This window comes from Xiphophorus maculatus, chromosome 11 (assembly GCF_002775205.1).
Source record: "Xiphophorus maculatus strain JP 163 A chromosome 11, X_maculatus-5.0-male, whole genome shotgun sequence".
NCBI lineage: Eukaryota > Metazoa > Chordata > Actinopteri > Cyprinodontiformes > Poeciliidae > Xiphophorus > Xiphophorus maculatus.
In genome coordinates this window covers 29,147,051-29,169,276 of record NC_036453.1, presented here as the reverse complement: position 1 = coordinate 29,169,276, position 22,226 = coordinate 29,147,051, and the positions used below count along the sequence as shown (strand labels likewise).

General features: G+C 37.4%; 1 protein-coding gene across 1 annotated transcript in view; it reads left to right on the top strand.

Annotated features, from left to right (window-relative positions):
• Window positions 1-22,226, top strand: part of LOC102238061 (T-lymphoma invasion and metastasis-inducing protein 1-like) — a 63,257-nt gene that overhangs the window by 16,489 nt on the left and 24,542 nt on the right. The window contains exons 2-15 of the mRNA XM_023342173.1: window positions 1,506-1,608; window positions 4,041-4,690; window positions 6,049-6,335; window positions 7,231-7,497; window positions 7,600-7,831; window positions 8,757-8,929; window positions 9,928-10,152; window positions 11,325-11,510; window positions 15,451-15,597; window positions 15,788-15,862; window positions 18,778-18,948; window positions 19,627-19,731; window positions 21,247-21,328; window positions 21,544-21,630. Coding sequence (XP_023197941.1) covers window positions 4,048-4,690; window positions 6,049-6,335; window positions 7,231-7,497; window positions 7,600-7,831; window positions 8,757-8,929; window positions 9,928-10,152; window positions 11,325-11,510; window positions 15,451-15,597; window positions 15,788-15,862; window positions 18,778-18,948; window positions 19,627-19,731; window positions 21,247-21,328; window positions 21,544-21,630 — 2,680 coding nt within the window. The 5' untranslated portion in view covers window positions 1,506-1,608; window positions 4,041-4,047. The remainder of the gene's footprint in view (window positions 1-1,505; window positions 1,609-4,040; window positions 4,691-6,048; window positions 6,336-7,230; window positions 7,498-7,599; window positions 7,832-8,756; window positions 8,930-9,927; window positions 10,153-11,324; window positions 11,511-15,450; window positions 15,598-15,787; window positions 15,863-18,777; window positions 18,949-19,626; window positions 19,732-21,246; window positions 21,329-21,543; window positions 21,631-22,226) is intronic.

Sequence of the window (22,226 nt, the reverse complement as noted above, 5' to 3'; positions counted from 1 at the left end):
GATTACAAACTATAATCCCCACTTATAACATTAATAACTGGAGTCAATTATTTGGAAAGGGCAATATATATTTATATCAGCACTGTAGACCTAATAGAAAAAAAAAACAATTGTTGTTTTTTCTTTAAAAAAGGAAGATGAAATATCTGCCTGAAGTGCCTAAGCACCATGTGAAGCTGTCATGCAGACCATCAGCTGAGGGCTGAGGGCATACCATCTGCCTTGAAACTCATAAAGATTTTTAATATCTCATATAGAATATGTTTTTCTCTATTATCATATCTATCTTATTTCCCTTTAGAATTGTAGCCAGATCAAATAATTGTCTTGGCACCCTGGAGAACAGCATAGTCCACAGCAGGTCCTGAACATCTACACTATCCAAATGAGTGATGCCATTATGAAGATTTGCCAATTCTTTTTTAGAAGAGCAAAATATTTAATCTACCAACTGGCTATATGTCCACATCAACCCTCAAACAACTGTGCTTACACTTTCGTGACCTCCAATCATTAATGCATAGAGCAGCAGTATGGAAATTGGAGCCCAGCAGCTAAGGGCTGGTACCAGAGAAAATTAGGTAGATTTGGCAAGGATTAGTATTATTTAGTAAACAGCGTGAAAATTTTTCTTTGTCAGCTCGGATACAAAGGGGTCTTTTCCCAAAATGTTTTATGTCTGTGCATGCCTGCTTGGTTTGTGGTCGCAAGAGTGTGAGGGTAGATCTCAAAGAAATTTTAGGTGTGTAAATGAACACGTCAGCTTTGAAGTTTGCTTTTCATTTTCAGCTTTGGTCTTTGTTGGTTCTCTTCTAATAATCTGTCTTATTGAGACAATTAGTTGGATTTCATAATTTAATTTCCTTTGACGTGAAAATGTATCTGCCCTTTTATATATTACTTTTACATATTTTCTATTTTCTAATGACATCTTTTAGATCATTAAACACATTAACGTCAAACAAAAGCATGGGAAAGAACAAACTGCAATTCTCAAATGACAATTTGGTTTAAATAAAATTGTATGTGTATTGATATATGTCTGGACTTGCCTAGATCAATCCAAATCCTTTATTTAGATTTTTTTTCCTTTGAGCCATTTAGAGGTGGACTTGCTGGTGTGCTTTCAATCACTGCCCACTTAATAACCCTTTTGCGGTTGAATTTAAAGTAATGAATTGATGTCCACATACATGAAATCCTCCAGGTCCTGAATCATAACAGCAACCCAAGACTGTCACATTAGGTCTCTTGTTTGAACTTCTGGTATTATGCTGTTATTTTTAGTTCTGTGTTAGTTTTTAAGCAGATGTAAAAGGATACACAGCATGCAAAAAGTTTCCAATTTTCTGTCACCAGTCCACGGAAACTTTTCCAAGTGGTGAACAACTTTTTCAGAAGAGGGTTTCTTGAAGATTCTTTGTTTCTTAGTATTGGAAGTCCTTTTTGCTTACTATCTTTTGTCTGAAGCTGAAATGCCTCTATCTGCTCTTGTTTTTTTTTAGGGCAAAGTGTTTCCAGCATTTGAGCCTGTTTAGACCATGTTATCGGCGGAAGATCAAATCCCAGTAATGATGGGAAGATGGTGATCCGGTTCCTGAAACAGAGGTGAATACAAGTATCTTTTGTTGCTTCATAGATTTCACACTTTTATGAAGAAACTTGCATAGAAGGTTTTCCAGCTCAAAAACAAAAAAAAATATTGTTTAAAATTTTTAGTCTCCCTCTCTCTCTCGTCACAGCTAAGAGACTAATGGCGTGGGTTTGACAATGTGTGATTCACAGAGTACAAACTGATCTGACAGCAGCTGATACAGCAACTACTTGAGCCTCAATAGCATTAAATAGCATTAAGCCTTAAGCCTATGGAAGCACAAAGATTCTCCTACTATCAACAAAATATGCCCTAAAACCTGCTTTGTTCACTTGTAGTTAGACTTTTTTATTGTTATTTTACATAAATTCAAATAAAATAAAATCAAGATTTTCCATACAAAAACAGTATAAATAAATTCTTGCCACAAAAAATGTGAAAGCAACACATTTTTGGTTAACATTCTCTTTAGATCTCTATTAGTGTTGGATTCTTCTGTGCAGTTTTCCATGCCTGCCATAGTAACCAAATCAGCTGGTAGTATCTGATAACATATGGCTTAAAAAGCTGCAGGGGACTTTCCACCTCATCTATGGATGTACTTGATCCCCCGTCTTATTTGAATGACAGTTAAAGTATGCAAAGCATGGAAACAGCTCATGATGTTTAAAGTTAAATTATTAAGCAGGTTATGAAATTGTACTTGCCCTTGGTGAATGCTGTTTTTGTGTATAGTCACCATAAACTCTTGACCTTTTTGTAGTTAACAACTATTATGGGTTTGTAATATATACACCTTACAAGAAATTAGTTAAGTACTTGACATACTATATTACTATGTTTGTAAAATTAAAAAAGAAATCAACAACATTGTCCTTTCAAAATCCTTATCAGTTTTTTTTTGCTTAGTTTTTGAACATCGGAAGGGTCTGGCACACTAGTGTACCCAGATCTTTATGGATGTGTTTTCCTGGAAATGTCTTTCTTTTTTATTCATAGCGGGGTTGTCTTTATTTTCTTTTTTTCTGTCTAAAGATTTTTATTTATGGAGGGCAATTTCAGAATAAAATTATGAATGTATGATTTAAAAGGATCAAACAAATCTTTGGATTTGTTTAAAGCACAAAAAAAGTTAAATAGAGCAAGCACAGGCACATCTCATGTTTGACTTTTTTTCCCAGTAAAGGAGTTTAGATTGTCACAGTAGTACGTTATACACATGATAGAGATAGAGCAATTCAGAGCTTCAAGAGCTCTTGAAGATTATGTTTAAATTCTTGAATGTGTCTAACTGTATTTTTAGAGTCCATAAATAAAATATTAAACTCACAGAGGTTAAAACGTTAAAAAAACAGAGACTTTAAAGCAAAGAAGAGATTTAAAAAAATAGAGAAACACCCATGAGATGATTGATATAAAAACATTGCTACTGGCAGTATAAACTTCAGGCAAATGTCAGACTAAATAGATAGATCTGTGATTGTTTTTTTTTAAAATAATACAGGGAATCAAACTCATGCAGTTGTGGCAATAGGTTATTCACCAGCTTTGTTGTCACAGCCTGTAAGGCTTGATTCAAAGTTGTCAGCCTTTGGCAGAAAACAATGTTTTTATTATGAGAATGGAGAGAGTGAGAAACAAAATGTGTAGTTTAAAGATTAGATAGATATACTGGTTCCTAACATTTAACTGCTTGCCATGTGCACACAGATATTTTTAAAATTTTGTTTGAATTCAAGAGCACTTTGCTTTGCTAATCCCAAAAGAAATATTGTAGGAACTCATACAAATTTCTTCAAAAAGTTGTTGAGGCTAGTGATTGCTACGGACAGGAAGGAAGGAGCTCTTGTAACAATCAGAATATAAAACAGAAATTTTATCATTTTGCTTGTTGTTGACAAGAGCATTCTGAAATATTTGTGAATGTTTAAATGAGGCTTTGCATGTTGTTCCAGTCTATTTCAAGTAATTGTTTCTGTTTCACTGAAAAATGAAAAAGGTACTCACACAACTAGTCTTTTATCTCATTTAAGTAGCCATCCAAGCAAATGTTTTAAAATTTGCATAAATCTGAGAATCATATACAGAAGAGTATCAGTTAGCTATTACAGAGAGACTCATGTCAGAAAAGAACCAATCCAACTGCTATAAGTGCCTTCCAGATGTAAAGCAGCATTAGCACAGAACAACATTGGTGGCTAATGGCCATCAAAAGATCACTACATACATTTCAGAAGGTTTTTCCAGTGTGTACCCTCACTGGACACAAGTCTCAAATCAAGTCAAGTCAATCTAACTATAAGATCTGAGCTGGCCTCCCACCTCTGTTTTCAAAACAAAACTGGAAGAGGTGTACTTAAATGTGGTTTTTTCCTAGGCTTTATTCAGGCTAAATCAGAAGAAAGTTAAGGCTTTGTCTTTCTGTGGTTTTCTCCTTTCTGTCCAGTTAAATCATGGGAAACGTGGAGAGTCAGAACGGAGACAGCAGTGTGTACGGCAATGAAACGGTACACCTTTCTCGTAAACAAACATCCCGTTCACTCCGCCTCACCAACAAGAAGTCGGTCACTCGCCGGCAAAGGCTCTCTTCGACTGTGAAACAGGAGTACAGAAACTCAGAGACCTCCACTCGCTCCTCCAGCACACCAAGTATCCCACAGTCCTTAGCTGAGAGTGGACTGGAACTTTTCAATGGCACAGATGAGCTGGGAGAGTTTGGCATCAACCCTCACTGGACACAACGCATCTCAATGACAATGAGGCCAGACTCCTATCAACATGAGGACGAGGCCTTGGCCACGCCAACTCCTGAGACCTCAGAGGCAGACACTATTGCTCAGGATGGAGCAGAGGATTCTATGGGGGAAGGAAATGTTCCTGGGGAAGAAAGATACCTCCAAAGAATGACTGAAGGTACCAGAGATGGAGGAACTTTTAAAAAGAAGCGATCAAAGTCAGCAGACATGTGGAGAGAAGACAGCCTGGAGTTCTCTATGTCCGACCTGAGCCAGGAAAATCTTACCAGCACAGAAGACATAATCGACGGAGGAGAGGAAGAGGAGGAGGAGCAGTTCACGCGTCTCAGAGGGAGTTCAGGTAAGAACAAAGAAAACATGGACATAAAACACTGCTTTTTGCATGTATTCTATCACTGTCCAGTCCTGTTTCCTTGCACACTAACACCAAATGTTATACTTTCATTTTCAGCCTCCATTTTCTCATGTGTAGGTAATATTTAGTTAGATATGCATATATTTTCCCAGAATTAATCATAAAAGTATTTCTTAAACGATGTAAGCAGAAGAGATTGATTGCCTTCAGAATGCAGGCAATGAGAGGGGAAGGGGGTGAGAAAATCATAGGCACTGGCTGAGAGGGAAAAATGATTTGAGACACTGTGCTGATTAAAGGTCCGTTGCTATCCATCACTTGCAACAGTTCAGTTAATCACAGGTTTGTTAGTTTAACTGGAGCTCTGCAGGAGCTCAAGCAGTCCAACGTGACATCAGGCAGTGGCTGTTAACTTAACTGTTGAAGGCTTAAAGGGCTTCCATAAGTGCTCAGCATAATGTATAGGCTTTGTGCATTCACACTAGCACACACACTCACACACACTTTGGCAATCATGATTCACAAGACACAAGCTTGCAATGCTGAAGTCAAATACAGGAATGAACCCTGAACCCTGCTTTTGGGACTTCATGTGATAACCTAACACAAAGTAGTGTTTAATTATGATGTGGAAAGAAAATTATACAGAATGTTCAGATAAGAAAATACAATTTCATCAAGTGAGCCATGTGTTTGGGTGTAACTTCTTCAATATGTTTCTCCTAAATAAAACCCAGTTCAACTGCCAAGTCTAATTAATAAGTAGTGTCTTAATCTGTGTATGTTAAAGATGAGCTAAATACATCTGTGGTCGGAGGTTTAATGAAAAACATTAATGAACAAATTACATTATGAAGGTCAAAAGACACACCAGACAGGCCAACTGTGCAATACAGGTCAAAAGCTTTTCTTACACAAGGCCACAGTAAAAGTCAAATGACTTGTTTAAGACTTAATTCCTTTTAAAATATTAAAACTCTTTAAATATCTCAACTTACCTATTAATTTCTCCTGAAAAATTAATAGGTTGACTTGATATGAGACTTATATGTCTTGACTTTAAACATGACTTGGAACTTTAATGCCTTTTGTGGGACTTGGGTGGAAAGACTCTGTTATCCTTTTCCTTCTACCTCAAAAACATGCAATAATTTGGATTAGTCTGAAATAGTAACCCCTGCCAAAATTTGTGGCTTTTTCAAAATGTATATAAATAAGAAAAAAGTACAAGAGGTATGAACATTTTTGCAGCTACCAGAAATTTTAATGCCCTTAAATCTCAACTTGTCCACTCACATATACGTAGTATACAAACCTGGAATAAACACCTGCTTATTTCATAGGCTCCACTGAAAGAGCTTCTTCCCTGGACCATCTGTGCAGCCAGCAGAGTCCAGGCCTCCGGGGTCAGAGGAATCGTTACATTAAAAACCACAGAGAAGCCAAATGCAATGGAGACACCGAAGCAGAGGATGGGTTGATGTCTCCAATGGAAGAGGATGGCAGCGGCTATGGAGCATTCACCCTCCCCTGTCGGCGATCTCACTGTCTGTCTGAGGGGTTGTCAGGGCTGGGGATCCCCTCCGCACCTTGCCCCGCCTTCCAGGGACGTCGTGCACATACTACTCAGGTTTGATTCTGTTTCTTAAGTCTCCTTTCCTTTTTTTGTCTTTCTTTCAGTCCATTTTATTTTTTCTCTTCAGAAATGAACTCAGATTGACTTTGTGTATCAGTGTTTCTCAGGAAGTTCAGAGGGTCAGGACCACAGTCAGTTTAATACTTGTCTTTGTGAAGACAACCAGACATTTCCTGCTGTTTTATGTAAACATTCTGCATGTGTGTTTTTTGTTTCTGGAAGAGTATTCTAATGCTTTTGCACATCGATTCGACAGATAACCATCTGACTAAGACATTTTTACAGAATTTTATGATCTACAGCTGAAGAAATCACAGATTTAGAAATCTCATGATATGTGCCTTTGATGTAAAAATAAGCCGCCAGGAGGGCAGCACTGAAATAGTTAACCATGCAATGTGTTCAGCTGATTTTCATAAATTAAAGTGGTTATTTTAAATTGTCTAACAGGGCAGAGGGTTGTTGGATGTAAATAGAGCAAAACATTGCAAAAAAACAGAAACAGACCCCAGATTATTTGTAGTAAGATATGAGAATCTCATTTTTAAATGTGAAAATCAGATGTAATTTAAAAATGAAATCTATGGAATGTGACTGTTGATGCAGGATTTCTATGCATTGAAAACCTCCAGAAATGTGATGTAATCAAGTGTCTTGCAGTGTGCACTGTATATACTCAGAAAAGTAACATCTAAGCATTTATGCATGGTTTCAGCTGTCAGATTGAGTTATGAAAACTTGAATTATATATTCACCATCAAATTAGTTATTCAGGTCACTGAAAGTGCGGTTTTATTCAGTGGTTTGTATTCGGATGGTTCAAGCGGACATGCATCTATAATCCCAAAGCAAATAAGTTTTGGGTTTGCCTTGTGTTTTTGTTGGACAGGACATCTCAGGCACTATGGGAGATGGAAGTGAATATGGCGACAGCGGCATTGATGGCGTTGCCACAGAGACGGACGCAGACGGCGAACTGATCTCCCGGCGGTGTAAAGCCATGTCGGCCTCGTTCTCTCTCTACTCAGCTACAGAGAGCAGCGTTTTTAATGGGAGTGACAGTGGGAGCAGCAGCGCGGGTGGAGGAGACGGAAGAGTTGCTGAGGGATGCAGAGGAGGAGTATATGAGAATTTCCGGAAGGAGTTAGAAAGTCAGGTCTGGGTTAGCTGGTTGTGTTTTTTTGTATTTACACGCCTTTTAATTTGTTTAATAATCTTGTTTTATTTCTAATCTCTTTGTCTTTCAATCATTCATCAGACGAATCAGGGCAGAGATTTCCCTGAGGAGGCCAGTTCGGCTGTAAGTGATGAGCAGAGCAGCGGTACTCTCAGCAGTGCCTACCCGTCTGACATGTTGACTGGCTGCGCACAAGGCACAGTCAGAAAAGCCGGAGCTTTAGCTGTGAAGAACTTCCTGGTTCACAAGAAAAACATGAAGGTGGAACTCGCAACAAAGCGCAAGTGGAAACAGTACTGGGTGTCTCTAAAAGGTACAATGTTATAGCATTTTTTTTGTTAAAATAGAAGAAAGATTTGAACAAAAATGTCACAAAATGCTCCACTTCAGCCTCAATTCTATATATTATACAGTACAATACAAAACTTAACCATATTGCATTGTATATCATCTCATATAAAAGTGTGACTCTGCATAAGCACTATATCAACATCATTAGAGATTTTTTTTTACTTTATCATGGACTTTGTTTTAAAGAGTATCAATGGGTTGGGGTTTGATTTTCTTAAAGCCTCCTATTTGAGCATCATCAGTTATTTTCAGACCTTTTCTGGTATTCTTACAAGTGCTAAAGAAGTTAACCTTATCCCAAAGCAGCTCATAAGAAATTCCCACTGGGCCTGTTTCTTTGGTTGTAACATTCACTTAAGTGCATTCTGCTTTTTAAAGCCATGTTTCTTTCTGCTTATGGTGAAAAACATTGTTATATGAAGAAAACCTTGCAGCCATAACGTCAGACTTGAAAAAGCATCTTAACATGACCCTGATTCGTTTAATCTTCCACACTCTCTCTCCTGTTAGAATGTAATCACATCAGACTAAACTCAGCCAATGCCCTTGTTTGTCACCCTTACTGTTTTCTCACTCACAGAGCTCTCTGTGGCTGCGCATTAGCTCTGCTCAGCCTCATCACAATTTAATTTTACGGCAGGATCTGTGTCTAATCCAATCTGGTCCTTTTAAAATTCATAAGATACAGAATCTGCAGCTGCATTCCTGCCTGCATCCTCTGTTTATATCAATTTTATAAAATAAGCAAATGTGGCTTATCTTCCTGACCTTGGCTTAAAAGTTCATATCAATGAGTAAACAGTACTTTGGTTAAAAGAAATTAAGTTTGTTTGTGGGCTTATCACAATGTTTTCCTTTCCTCCCTCTTTTTTTTCTTGTTCTTCAAGGCTGCAGCCTCTTCCTGTATGAATCAGATGGTCGCTCGGTAATTGACCATAACAACGTTGCTAAACATGCCTTGTGGGTGGAGAACAGCATTGTGCAGGCCGTACCCGAACATCCCAAGAAAGACTATGTCTTCTGCCTTAGCAACTCAATGGGGGATGCATTTTTATTCCAGGTGAGAAAATCCACTAGAAAGAACAACTTCCAAGTGACATTTTGCTGTCTAAGGGATTATCAATATAATTGTCCAGAGAAAACACGACAAATTTAAAAACCAGAAGGAGCGCAGACGGATAGCCATGAAATATTAGATTTTCTCTGGGGATGTGTAGGCTATGTGTCTGACACTTAAATACGTGACCTTTAGCTATGTATGGAGAAATGACAGTTCCGTGTCCATGCGCTTGTTTTATGTCTGACATGTTTAAAGGCCACATTGTCACACTGTGACAGTGATCCACAGCAGTGACTATTGCAAATATTGAAATGTGTCTATTTATATTCATGAAATTTCCTCATAGAGACAATAAGCAATTGGGGAAAGCGCGATAAGATTAAATTGATAACGTTGTCTGTTAAACCAATTTTGTAACTTGAACATTCATTCATATCGCTATCTGTTGTGTGCTTTAATATATTCTATAAATCATTTGTGAAAATTTTAACAACAAGCCAAGAGGAAATGTAAACACAAAAGAGCTGAGTGTCAATTCAAAAGTTAATGAAAAGTAATTTGTTACGTTTGCCTTAACCTTACAAGAGTTGGATAATTCAAAGGCCACTGAGAAGGTAAACGGTCATTATAAAATTCTCCAGCTCACATTTTGCCTCATAAAGTGGGCATTTTTGTGGTGATGTGAAATTTCTGGAGGCATTGGCTTGGAAATTTAACAAAGTGGCACAGGAAAATAAGTCTGCATATAATTTGTCAAATGATCATGTGTAGCAAAAGCTGTTAGAAAAAAAAGTTCTGACTTTTGTCTCTAAAAAGACTTTTTTTTCCAGAAAAGGCCATTTTAAACGTATTTATTCACTTGGACAAACAATGCAAACCCAACTTTGATTTTGTTTTATTTCATACCTTCATTAGTTTGATTTGTTAATTTTTTTGCTCTAAAATATGCCAGCTGGTCTTTAAGCTATAAACCTATCAATACTACCATTTCTTAACAGACATCAGGCCAAACGGAACTGGAGAACTGGATCACGGCGATTCACTCTGCGTGTGCTACAGCTCTTGCCCGACAGCACCACAGGGAGGACACCGTTAGGCTGCTCCGAACTGAGATCCGCAAACTGGAGCAGAAGATTGACATGGACGAGAAAATGAAAAAGATGGGAGATATGCAGCTTTCCGCTGTAACTGATGCAAAGAAGAGGAAGACCATACTGGAGCAGGTACAGAACAGAGAACTGTGATTATCTATAACGGAAATCTAGCAGATCAACCGGATGCAAAGACTTATCTTATTTTCAAAAGGGCATTTCCGCCTTCTCTCTCAATACAGCAAAACTGATACAACTCGTCCTGGTTCTACTGACTTTGCTGACTTTGCATACATGTTACATGAATGCTTGGGATATCATGTGTTTTAAAGGAATCGTATTTTAATCTGTGAAAGCACATCCTTCAACTTTTAGTATATCACTGAGTGTGACACTAAATCACCTTCTCTGTAGCGTGTCAATCAGAAAAAAATCTTCTTTAGAAGCATGTGGAACCACAGATGTTTTGATATATATATGAATGTGCCTGTGGCATCATTCAAAATCTCAAGCACAGGCTGAAACACGTGGTAAACATACCTTAATGCTTCTGTGTTTAATGATTTTTTTTTCATTTTCACTCAAAAAAATCCTTCTTTTCATTCCATCAGGTGTGGAGGCACAGTTAAATTATACACAGAATGCTGTAATGTAGAACTGATTAAAACAACTTTCTGAGATTTTAGCCGGCTGAAAGGATGACGTTTTACATAAAACGCAAGCAAAAAAGGTTCTTTTTAATGGAAGTGTTTGACTATCCTCCATAAAACAATGCTAATAGTTACCCAGGGTAGTCAATTACACCAAATTTGGTTTTTAGTGTAACATTTGGAAAAGCTTGTATTTTCTAACCAGTTTTATGAAAGTAGTAATGTGGTTAGGAATCTGTGTAAAATTAAAAGGCATCATAGATAGTATTTGTATATCAAGCCAAACAAACAGATGACGGAAAAAACTAATGCAAATGAAGCCCTGCTAGTGTTGTGTTCATGTTCCACCTCCCACGGCCCACCCTGTGATGCTCTGCACATATCACTGCAGGTCGGCAACTGGTGGGGGCTGTGCTGGTGAGTAATACCTCGCTGCAGGGGCTTCAGCACGCCCACATAACTCCCCTCCCACAATGACCAAGTGACTATGTAACACCAGGCAAGCCTACAGGCTTGTTCAAGGGTTTTTTTTAATTAGTTAGTAGTAAAATTTGAAATAAATTAGTGTAATGATAAGGAAGTTTGCTTACGATCCATAATTACCTTTCTCAGACACATTCAGTTGTTTAAACTCCAAACTTTTCTGTTTGCTAGATTTTTTTGTGGGAGCAGAACTTGGAGCGGTTCCACATAGATCTCTTCCGCTGTCGCTGCTACCTGGCTAGCCTACAAGGCGGTGAACCTCCAAATCCCAAACGCCTCCTGGGTTTTGCTTCACGTCCCACCAAAATGGCCATGGGTCGCCTTGGCATCTTCTCTGTGTCTTCCTTCCATGCACTGGTAGGGCAAAAAATGTCCATACACACAAACACACACACACTCACATATAATATCCATGTCTGGTGAATCATTTCCAGGTTTTTCCTCTCCTAGCTGTTCAGAAATGTTCTTCCTTGAGCAAATTAGAGCTCCTGAACATATTGCACGTGTCCTTACATGTTTAAGTAGGTATTTTGTTTGAGGCTTCAAACAGTCAACCCTCAATGGGAGATCATCTTGGAGAGAGCGGGTGTGTTTGTGTTGCTGTAAATGTCTTGTCACATATGCCTACCTGAAACAAGAAATTTCTGCTTCATTTATAAAGCAAATACGCTGGAACAACAGGTGTCTTCAGTTTTTTGTCTTGACATATTAGCAAAAGTTCATAATTATTTTTGCAATTATTATAATGATACAAAAATTATTTTGATTGTGTATGTCAGGGGTCTACAACTCCAGTCGTCTTTGGTCAGCTCCTTGCAACTTTTAGACGTGTCTCTGCTTCAACAAAGCTGAGTCAAATAATGAGATCATTAGCAAGACTCTGGAAAACTTGACTGTATACTGAAGAGGTAATTCAGCTATTTCATTCAGGTCTGTTGGACAAGGGATACATCTAAAAGCTGCAGGACATTGGCCTTTGAAGACTGGAGTTGAAAACCTCTGGTGTAAATTTATTTTATTGCACATTGGGACCTTAACTTCATCTATTGGCCAAATTAAAACCAGTACACAGCCTTCAGTGTTGGAACATTGAAGGGTTCAATGTATCTTCAATGTATTTTGTTGGGATTTGGTGGAAGAGACAAACATGTGGTGCATAGTTGGTAGTGGAAGACAAAATGTATTTGGTTTTAATACAAATACCAATCTGAAAAGATTGGTATCTGCGATTGGTTTATATTTGTTGAGATGTGAAATGTCTATCTTCTTTTTAACACTTAAAATATTCTACTTTTGTAGAAAGCTGAACAGTTTTCCTTCATCCACTTGTTTGCTGTTTTCTCTGGAGTGTAGCTTAATGGTAGTTGAAAACAAATTTACTTTTCAGATTTTTATTTGCAAACATTTTTTTGAAACCCATGTAAATGTCATGATGTTGATGTTGATTTGACCCACAATTTCGGAGCAGGCACAGGCGGTGCATGAAGTTGAATAATTCAATGACAAAAATAATAGAAACAAAAACTTACTTGAAATAAACAGGGACCAGGTAGTACAAAGAATGGAAGAGAATAATGAGAGGAACCAAGAGAAGTGTTTGGATATTGGGAGAATGAGTGCTGAAACGGGCTGATTAACAGGTTGCAGATGTGAGGAGAGAAAAAGAGAAAATGGAACAAGGGAGTTAGGAGTAAACACAAACAGGGGAACTGGGAAATAAAATCTAACCCAGACAAAAACCAAGCACAAATAAATAATAAACATAATCTGGCTAAAATAACTAAGGACAAACTGAACTAAAGCGGAACGGAAATAAGGCCAATCTGATCAAGACAAAGAATAACTAAGGCAAACACAGACCACAAATAATGAAAAATACAAAACAGCCTAAGAACCTGAAAGTAACCTTTTCCTCCCATTGTGGAATTTTTAAAATCGGCCTGTCCAATAAAAATCACAATAAAATGAAATGACGTCTCTGGTTGTTGACAGTGTTAAGTTATGACACAACCCAGCCCAGGTCATCACCTTTGTGCTATGTTTGGTATTTGAACTTCTTCAAGAATTCCCACAATGAAATGCCATCTTTGAAGAGATGACCTACACCAGTGTCAGTAAAACTGAAAGGGAAAGGAGATTACATTTATCATCCTGTCTTATTACAACATATTAAAGGTTTTAGTTTACTCAACAAAATCTTTACTAGACAGAATCTTAGATTATGACTTTCTATTAAAATAATCTTAAAACGCCAACCAGACCAAGACTTTGTGTTTTAAGCTCACCTGTGCTGTCTTTTTAATCAGCACCAACGCTGTTATGGAATTGGCAACATATTCAGACAATACCAATCAATAAAATTGTATGTCCTTTGGACAATTGAGAGAGTCCACAATGTTTAATTGACATGAGGTGGCAACAATATTTGATATTCTGCTGCAATTATAACAATTCAGGCTTGATATGTTGATGAGTTTTTTAAAAGTTTCTATGTAGTGTGGGAGTTAGTGATGTTTTATCTGCGGTTCTTTCACTTCCCACTAGCTATATACAAAATGTTAAAGGTATATGGGTCAAAGATGGAATTAGGAAGGGGCAATTTGGAGGTACAGGGAGTATGAATTGAGGTGGACTGGCTGATAACCCTTACCCCTGGCTGTACCACTGTTTGGTGCTTGCTATATAAAGATCAGATAAAGATTACCTTACCTAAAGACAAAAATAAATGTTGATATAACCAACAGAGTAGAATGAATTTCAAGGGTAGCATTACGGTGGTAAATCCTTTTTATGTTTGTTTCGTTGTACTTCATCAGAGTTAGGTGGCATACTTTGAAGCATTTCCTCAGTAGGATGATGTTATCTGTTAGAGTTCAAACTAATCTTCTTAAAATCAGTTCGGGAAAATGAAAAAGATAAAAAGATGGTGACACAACTTTCAAATTCCTCAGAACCTAATCTCAATAGAACACCCCTACATTGCATTAACAAGTAAGGAGCTGCATAATGTAGCCATTATCAAAATATTTTTTTGTAACAGAAATGCAATATCAGAAATAACCCCCTAGTCCTGTTCAGTGATCCACTACAAGAACAGAGACAAAAAGCTCTTGGCATTTCTGGGTTAATTCACACTCAAGTTCTGACCACTGAGCAGCTCATACTCACTATGTTTCACCAGAGCATGAGTGTGTGTGTACACACTGTGCCTACTGTAAGCTGTGTCAGTGTGCTGTCTAATCACCGCTCGTGACACACACAGCTTAAAGCTAATAGATCAAACCTTCCTAGTTAAGCTGTATGGAAGAGGTTGCTTCAGCATAAAAAAGGATGGAAATAAAAGATGAAATAAAGGAAAAGCTACAGATTTTATGTTTTTGCATATATGCTTTGTTTTAAAGAATTATCTGTTTGGCAGGTTTTTTTTATGGTGAGCAGCTATTTATCTAATGTGTAATATGGGAGACAAATAGATATTATGAGGTAGGAGAAATATGCAGAATTGTATGAAAGAAGAAAAAAGAGATAAGATAGGATACCAAAAGAAATGGGGGCAGAAAGTGTTAAGCTTGTTTGTGGGAAAGTACCTGAGGGATAGATCCTCGTTTACAGAATTTATATTGATCCACCAATCCCAAAAAAATAGATAAGAAAAATATAGTAGCTGTGCATGTTTGTGTGTGTAGAAAGATATATTTTTGCATATCTCTTCCCATCAAGACATTTTAGCAGTGTGATGCCACACTATCAGAATCATTCTTCCACATCTATGTAGTTCCTGCAAATGCCAGCTAAGCATCTGGGTCCTCATGCATAAAGCGTGCGTGCGCACAAAATATGTGCGGCGCCATATTTTACGAACAAGTCGGCATGTATAAAAATTAACTTTGCGTCAAAGTTTGCGTAAATATACGCACACTTTTATGCTGGCCTGAAAATGTGCGTGCGCACGGCTTTATACATCCAAATTTTTTTGTGCGCCAAGTTTTAGTGTGAAAACTGAGCACTCTTTTATGCATGAGGCCCCTGGTGTTGTATGACGCATCATGTGAGGCATCAGAATGTTAGTTTCTAGCTTGGCCTTTTTAGATTGAATTTTTTTCCCACCACATTTTACAGATGTCTAATCAGTATTATTTGTCTCAAATGTGAGTTCTATGATGACTAGATATTATAGATATTATTGACATTACCCAAATTATGACTTGATGTGGGTGTGGCTGTATTTTAACGATAATCTTCTAACTTACAACATTTTAAGTCTCAAATATCCATTCTTGCGTCTATACTTTGACAGGTGTCAGCCCGAACTGAAGGCAGCATCAGGAAGCGAAACCAGGCTGTGCAGCGAACCTTCAGTAAACGGCGTAGCCGCTTCTCTTCCCTCTGGGGTCTGGACACTGCCTCCAGAAGAAAGACCAAAGGACATCCTTCAGCTCAACAGGTCTTGATAGATTTCACCTTCTGACTGAAGAATACTTTAAAATTAATTTCTATCTCATTATCTGTACCAATAATAGTAAGAATGAATAGTTTTCTGAAAGTGAATGAGGTAGCTCTGTAAATATTTAAAGTACATAAAATCTCTATGGCTTTGTGTGCATTTGGACTCTAATCAATTTTTTTTCTTATAGGTGTTTGAAAATGGGACGGATCCTGTAAGAAAACCATTGGAGCTCATGTTTGAAGACTCAGCCAGCGAGATATCTGTAAGAATAAATTTAGACATGTAAATTGTTACCTAAACTAATCTAATCCAAAAAAGTTGAATTGGAAAACATTTTATTAAAAACATTGGGAATTGTTTTGTGATGCAAACTAGTAAAATTCAGTGAATCTAGATGTTCTCTGAAGTCTCTGATTAAAAAAACAGAACCTTTTGAAAAATTATGAACACCTTTGAAAGAAGTAGAGATGGTAAAACAATCTTATTTCTAGAACAGCTTAAGTTTAGTTTATTTTGAGTTTAAAACATTGAGGACTTTCAGGTACACCAAATTTGGGAAATGTTGGCATTTTGTACTATGCAGTAGCTGATTATACGAGTAAAGAGCATCTGAACGACTCCTAATACACTGGGTGCATTTAAAGCTAGCTAACTCTAAATTAAAGAATTTAATAATTTTACAGTGTTGTATAAAGTAGGTCATGACTTGTCTCAGATTCTTTGTAGTTCTCTGCCATGCTGTAACTAAAGTGTTATGAAAAAAAGCCACATAAGAGAATGTTTACATCTATACAGTAATAATCTTCACAAGGCCATGCACAAAGAAGCAGGTCTTGTTTTGCTGTGGGCTAATTACTCATCATTGTTTGCCTTTCTTATATACTATGAGAAAGATCACTGGGGCATCTGATGGATCTTTGTGCTTGTATAATAGGATAGGGGCTTCTAAAGACCCCGAGGCCAGCAGCATAGTTGGATTTTCCACCTCCTTTGGTTTTGTTAGATGCTCTAGCTCTTTATGTGATGCTTTATCTGGGGGAGGCACAAAATCCCTGCACCCTTTTGCACCAGTGAGCATTCATTTGAGGTCATTCTCAAGCTATTGCTTTAACATTTATAGACATCCACTTCTCCCCCTCGACGTGGAGTAAGTGGACAAATTTGCAGGCTTATGAAAGTTTAAAATTAGCAGTCTCTCTTCCCACACACTCAGATAATTCTGGAGCTTACAGAGCCTTGGAAAATTATCAGTGCATCTTGAACTTTTCAAAATTTATAGTATGCTTAATGGATTTATTTGTGACAAAATAAATCCATTAAAAACATGACTAAAAATGAAAAACGTTCAAGTGGAGTGAATACTTTTGCATGGCACTGTACTTGTGGTGTATAAGATTCTTCTGCAGATTATTCTCCAGCTTCAGAAGAATAATTGGCAACTTTTTTTTCTATTGTCATCAACAATCTTCCATTCCTTTTGTAGTTTTATTAGATACCAAAACAAAAACCCACATCAGTCTTGATGGATATCCATCTCTTTATTCAGTTGCTTCAGGCAATTTCAGCCAAATCAGAATCCCATTAACCATCCACTAGAGACATCTCTCTCTGCTGATCCCAGTGAGAGAAACCCGATCTGATATTTGCGGATCATTACCTCAAATTATGCAGACATTAGCTACAAAAGTGCCAGGCAGTTTCACACCATCTGTTCTCACCTGTGTTGTTCTGTACTGACCACAATTTACAGATGATTGAACATCCTAGCAAATATTTTAACAAAGAAATCATCTTAGGTCTCATTTGGATGTTTCTGATTATTCATCACAGATAAGTAAATGTGTGTTTTTTTACATGAACTAGAAAGGAAAGGGTCCAATTAGGCAGAGGTCGTGCAAGGACAAGCATGCCAGCTCCATATTTCATGAGAAGCGATAAAAAACAGCCGAAAGTGTGGGAGAGGAAAAGACAGGCCTCTGTCTGAACCTCTCAGACAGAAGAAAAACTGGGGCAATAAACCACTCTTGCTGTGAGGGCCCCCTGCGGCAGGAGGAGAGATCAATTTCCTTCCACCCACGCCCCACCTCAGCTGGCAGGGGGTGGGGGGAATGGGATGACCGTAAAGAAATGCACAAGAGGCAGCATGTCCCGACTTTTACTGATACACAGCAAGAGACCTCACATTACCAGTGAAGATTTTTCACCTCTGACAGGCTGGCCCCTATTATAAGACTATATTTATTCTGGGGAGACCGATTGTTAACGTAAGAGGAAAGTAGATAGAGGAAGATTTTTAATATGCCTGCTGGAAATCCTTCATCCCCCCAGCAGAGGAATCTTAGATAGACCAGGAGGGAAGCCAGATGGTGCTGAGCAGCCTGGGAGTTCAGGGAAGTTGGGGGAGGTACTGGTCACGGGCCCCCCAGCCTGTTTTCTGTCTGGGAAAAAGAAGTGTCTCTTTTTTTTTTGTCTACATGTATTTTTTTTGCACACATCTTTGTGTAGTTTTGTCTTTCAAAACAAACCAAACATGCACATGCAGATACATACTAATTGTAGACTAAAGGATCCAATTTTGTTAACTGTTGGGAGATTATTTGGCAAGAACGACGGCAGCACAGAAGCGAGCTGGTGGAGAGTTCCACAGATCGGGGAAAGGGCACCAGAAGGAGAGGCACTGATCGATGGCAGGGTGGGCGGAATTGAAGAATTGAAAGAAAAATGTGGATACGGTTACTTGATAGGGAGAGCTAGGTAACAAGCAATGTGAGGGCAAACAGGAGAGATAAAAGGAGAGAGGCCGACATGATGGTCAGATTGTTCACTTGGATCAAACTGATGGACCTACAGATTACAGAATGCAATCTTTGTACAGACTCATATTGTGAAAATGTAAATTAACTCCCACATACAGAAAACAGCATACATCTCAAGGAAAATGAAAAAGTTTTTCAAAAGACATTAATTAAATAAAATCTTCAAATCATTACATGTTCACCTGGTCCTTTAGAATTTTTTTCATTTTAGTTTATCTAATAATTAAAATCAACATGGGTTTTTCCTACATGCATATGATGTTTTGTCTTATTACTGCCTTTACTCTTATATTTTGTCAGATTTTGTTCTATGCAGTAGCTGATTATACAGCTAAAGTACATGTCTATGTTCCATTTTCAGAAAAAAACTGAAGACTCCATGAAAACTGTTCCTCAGCAAAGCGTCGACAGTGATATTTGGGTTCCCGATTATTTGAAGCCCTCCTGGGTTTGTCTGCCAAACAATCAGCCAGTACTGGCCATCGTTCAGCCTGGGGAGACAACAGTGGATGTCCTGAGCAGTGTCTGTAAGGTAGGCCACTGTTCAGACCATTCTTATGGCTTAACAACTTTTACATGAGATCCAACAGGATGTGTTAGAGTGAACAGAGCCTACTCTAAGTGTATGTAACAGTGATGGCCCTCCCCCTCCTGTTGCTGCTGTCAGCTGGCCGAAATGCTAGACATTCTCCTGACTGACTAGAGAAAAAATGGTTATTGGAGATATATATATTTTTTTTGTATTTGAGAAGAATTTATCCTTGTTTGTTTTAAGAAACTACATTGTGTGTTAGCATACTGTTTAGTGTTATTGTGCATATTTCTAGCTACTGCAGATGCACAAAAGCTACAAAAAGACTTTCTAAAACCTAAAGTATCAAGATAATTTTCTTAATTCCGCGATGCTGTTATAAATGTGTCAAATACAATTGATACGAAGATTAATGCTAACAGGTTGATATACTTTTTTGTGCAGAAACAAAAGACAGAAATCGTAATATCATTCTTATCAACAGTGTCTTTTTGCATTCATAAAAAATATAATTACTAAATAAATGTGCTATGTGTTTTTACTGACAAATTATCAAAATACCTCTGTCTTCCATTGGAAGGTCAACTTGACATGACATGACAAAACAAATAAACATCAAATATTTGGAGCAACCTTGGAGCAATTGCACAAATTTCTTTCCTGTCTCGTTACTTCCAGTCCCATCAGCTTGAGCCCTCTGGTCACTACCTGCGTGTCAAGGTGTGGGTCGACAACCAGTTGCTTTATTATGTTCCAAAATCTGAAGAGGAGATATCTGATTTGGTAAGAGACTGCACTTTAAGGCACTGTGATTTGTGGAATCTGAATTAGGATGATGTAAGCAATTAATTAGCCAAATTGTAATTTTATTGCAGATTTCATGTAATATTGTGCGTCATAGTATTGGGGCCCTACATAATTGTTCTGAAAACAACTTAACTAACTGATAAAGCGTGTTAAAAAAAACATGTCGAAATGGTAAATATGCACCAAAAGATAATATTACAGATATACAGCAAGCAGGAGTATTTTGGAGGACCTACTATTCATTTTTGACATTTTTTTAAACATAATATAGCATAAATGAAAATAGGTGATTTATACCAATGATGAATCAAAATTATGTTAAAAATAGTTGAATTGTAGAAGTTAAATAAGAAAGCTCAAATAAAACGGTGCATAAAACAACACAAGATCAGATTTTTGTTTACAAGAGTTATTGTGAAACTCCAAATGAACACTCAAAGCTTCAAAGCAAGCATTAAGCTCAATTTCTCTGGTTGAATTTTAACAGGACCCTCAATTTTCCATAAGCTTCATTTCAGTCTTGTTAAACCCTTAAAGGTGAAGAGCATAATTGTAAATATTATTCGGTGTTAGTTTTAGTTCTGACCTTGGAATATTTTAACAAAACAGTTCAGAAATCAGAGTTAGTGAAAACAATTAGCCAACTGTAAGAGTCAGTTTGAGTTATCAGTGGTTTTAGTTATTTTTTTTATTACACTCTGACATGAATCAGCCACCCATCTGAACTTTAGATCCATTTCATTATAAATTCATTTGTGCTATTTTTGCCGCCAATATGGAGGCAAATCTGTGCATTTTTTATGACCCCTATTGCTGACTCGATGTGCAATGCATGCAAAATTCCCAAGACAGTATGGAGACATTTTGCAATATCTTATAAATTATGCAACAATATTCAAAGTGTATTGTGAGGACTGCGAATAAAAACCCATTTGTATGTATGTGTGTCTCTGTTTGGAGTTATTCATATACACAATCCCTATTGCTAGAATTAGGCCTCACCTTATTATTCAGCCAGAGTAAACCCCCAAAGTAAATTCTCTTTGTGATGATATTTTGCAGGTGACATGTTGAACCCTCTTTCAAAGCACACTCTCTACATAACTGGGTTTTTTCCTCAAGAGCCTTTTTATCTTCCTGCTTTGATCAGTGACTCGTTTCACCCTCTTTCATCCTCCGTCTGTGATATTACATTGTTATTTCTCTTCGGTGAAGGCTGTTACACACAACACAGACGTCTCTCCCTGCTGTTGCTTCATACACACAGCTGTGTTTCTGCTCTGAGGTCAAAACCCCATCCTACACTCACTCATTTTACAGTCTTAACCCATATTCTGACCCCACAACCTTCACATGCACTTGCTCTGCAGAATAATTCATGGAGCAGTTCATTCTTTATTAAGAGTAATAGTCTGACCTTATCCATCTTACAGCGACTGTGTTTTTCCATTTTCTCCAATGAAATATGCATTTATTTGTATGTGTTGGCAGATCTACAAAGAAATTGAGATTTGCCCCAGAGCTACCAAGGTGATCTGTTTTGACAAAGCAGAGTCCAGCACCATTGGATACGGTACGGAGTTTGACACACTGAGAAGCTGCATCAAATTGATTCCTTAATGGGCTTTATTGAGTCTTGCTCTGATAATTACTGAAAGAGGGTGACTTAGAGAAAGCACGTTTAGTCATAAGTGGACCTAATTGGTTCATATTTAAATCGCTGCGGTGATAATTTTTAAAGATATATTTATGAATGACAATCACACTCTTAAAAACACCTTTCCCCAGGTTTCACTGTGGCAGTTACAGAAGAGGATGATATACAGCGGCTTCATGTCATTGAAGTGAAACCAGGAGGCCTGGCTTCAGCTAAAGGTAAATATATATTTTAAAGCAAACCTGCAGTATGGACTACCTTACTTTTATTTGACCTCTCTTATTGGCAGAATTAGTTAACGTTTTTAAAAAATATGTTGGCTGTTTGGCACGGACCTATACCTTGAACGACAGTACTTTAATTTTCAACATGGATGGTGTAGAAGTTGTGATGATAAAAGTGAAAAACAGTACAGATTATTTCAAACATGATATTGATCACAATGTAATCACTTTCCTAAAATCATGTGGCCCTAAGCAAAATAGAGTATTAATTCATAGAGCTCCAAAACATATTGAATCAAAATTTCACAGCGTAATCCTGATACTGTAATAGTTTCCCTGGTGGTAATACCTGATACTAAAGGGACCAAGATGCTAACCCTCACAGAGAAACATGGACATACTGTATTATGATGTTGAAAAAAACAAGAATAGCAAAAAATTTATAGGTTAAATATAACACACGTCATTATTATGATAAAAGACAATAATTGCATGTGTTCTTAATATAATGAAGCATTTATACTTTTCTAGATTTTTTAGAAAACAGATATGAACTATCTGAGTGAAAATGATAAACCAAATTTAAAAAT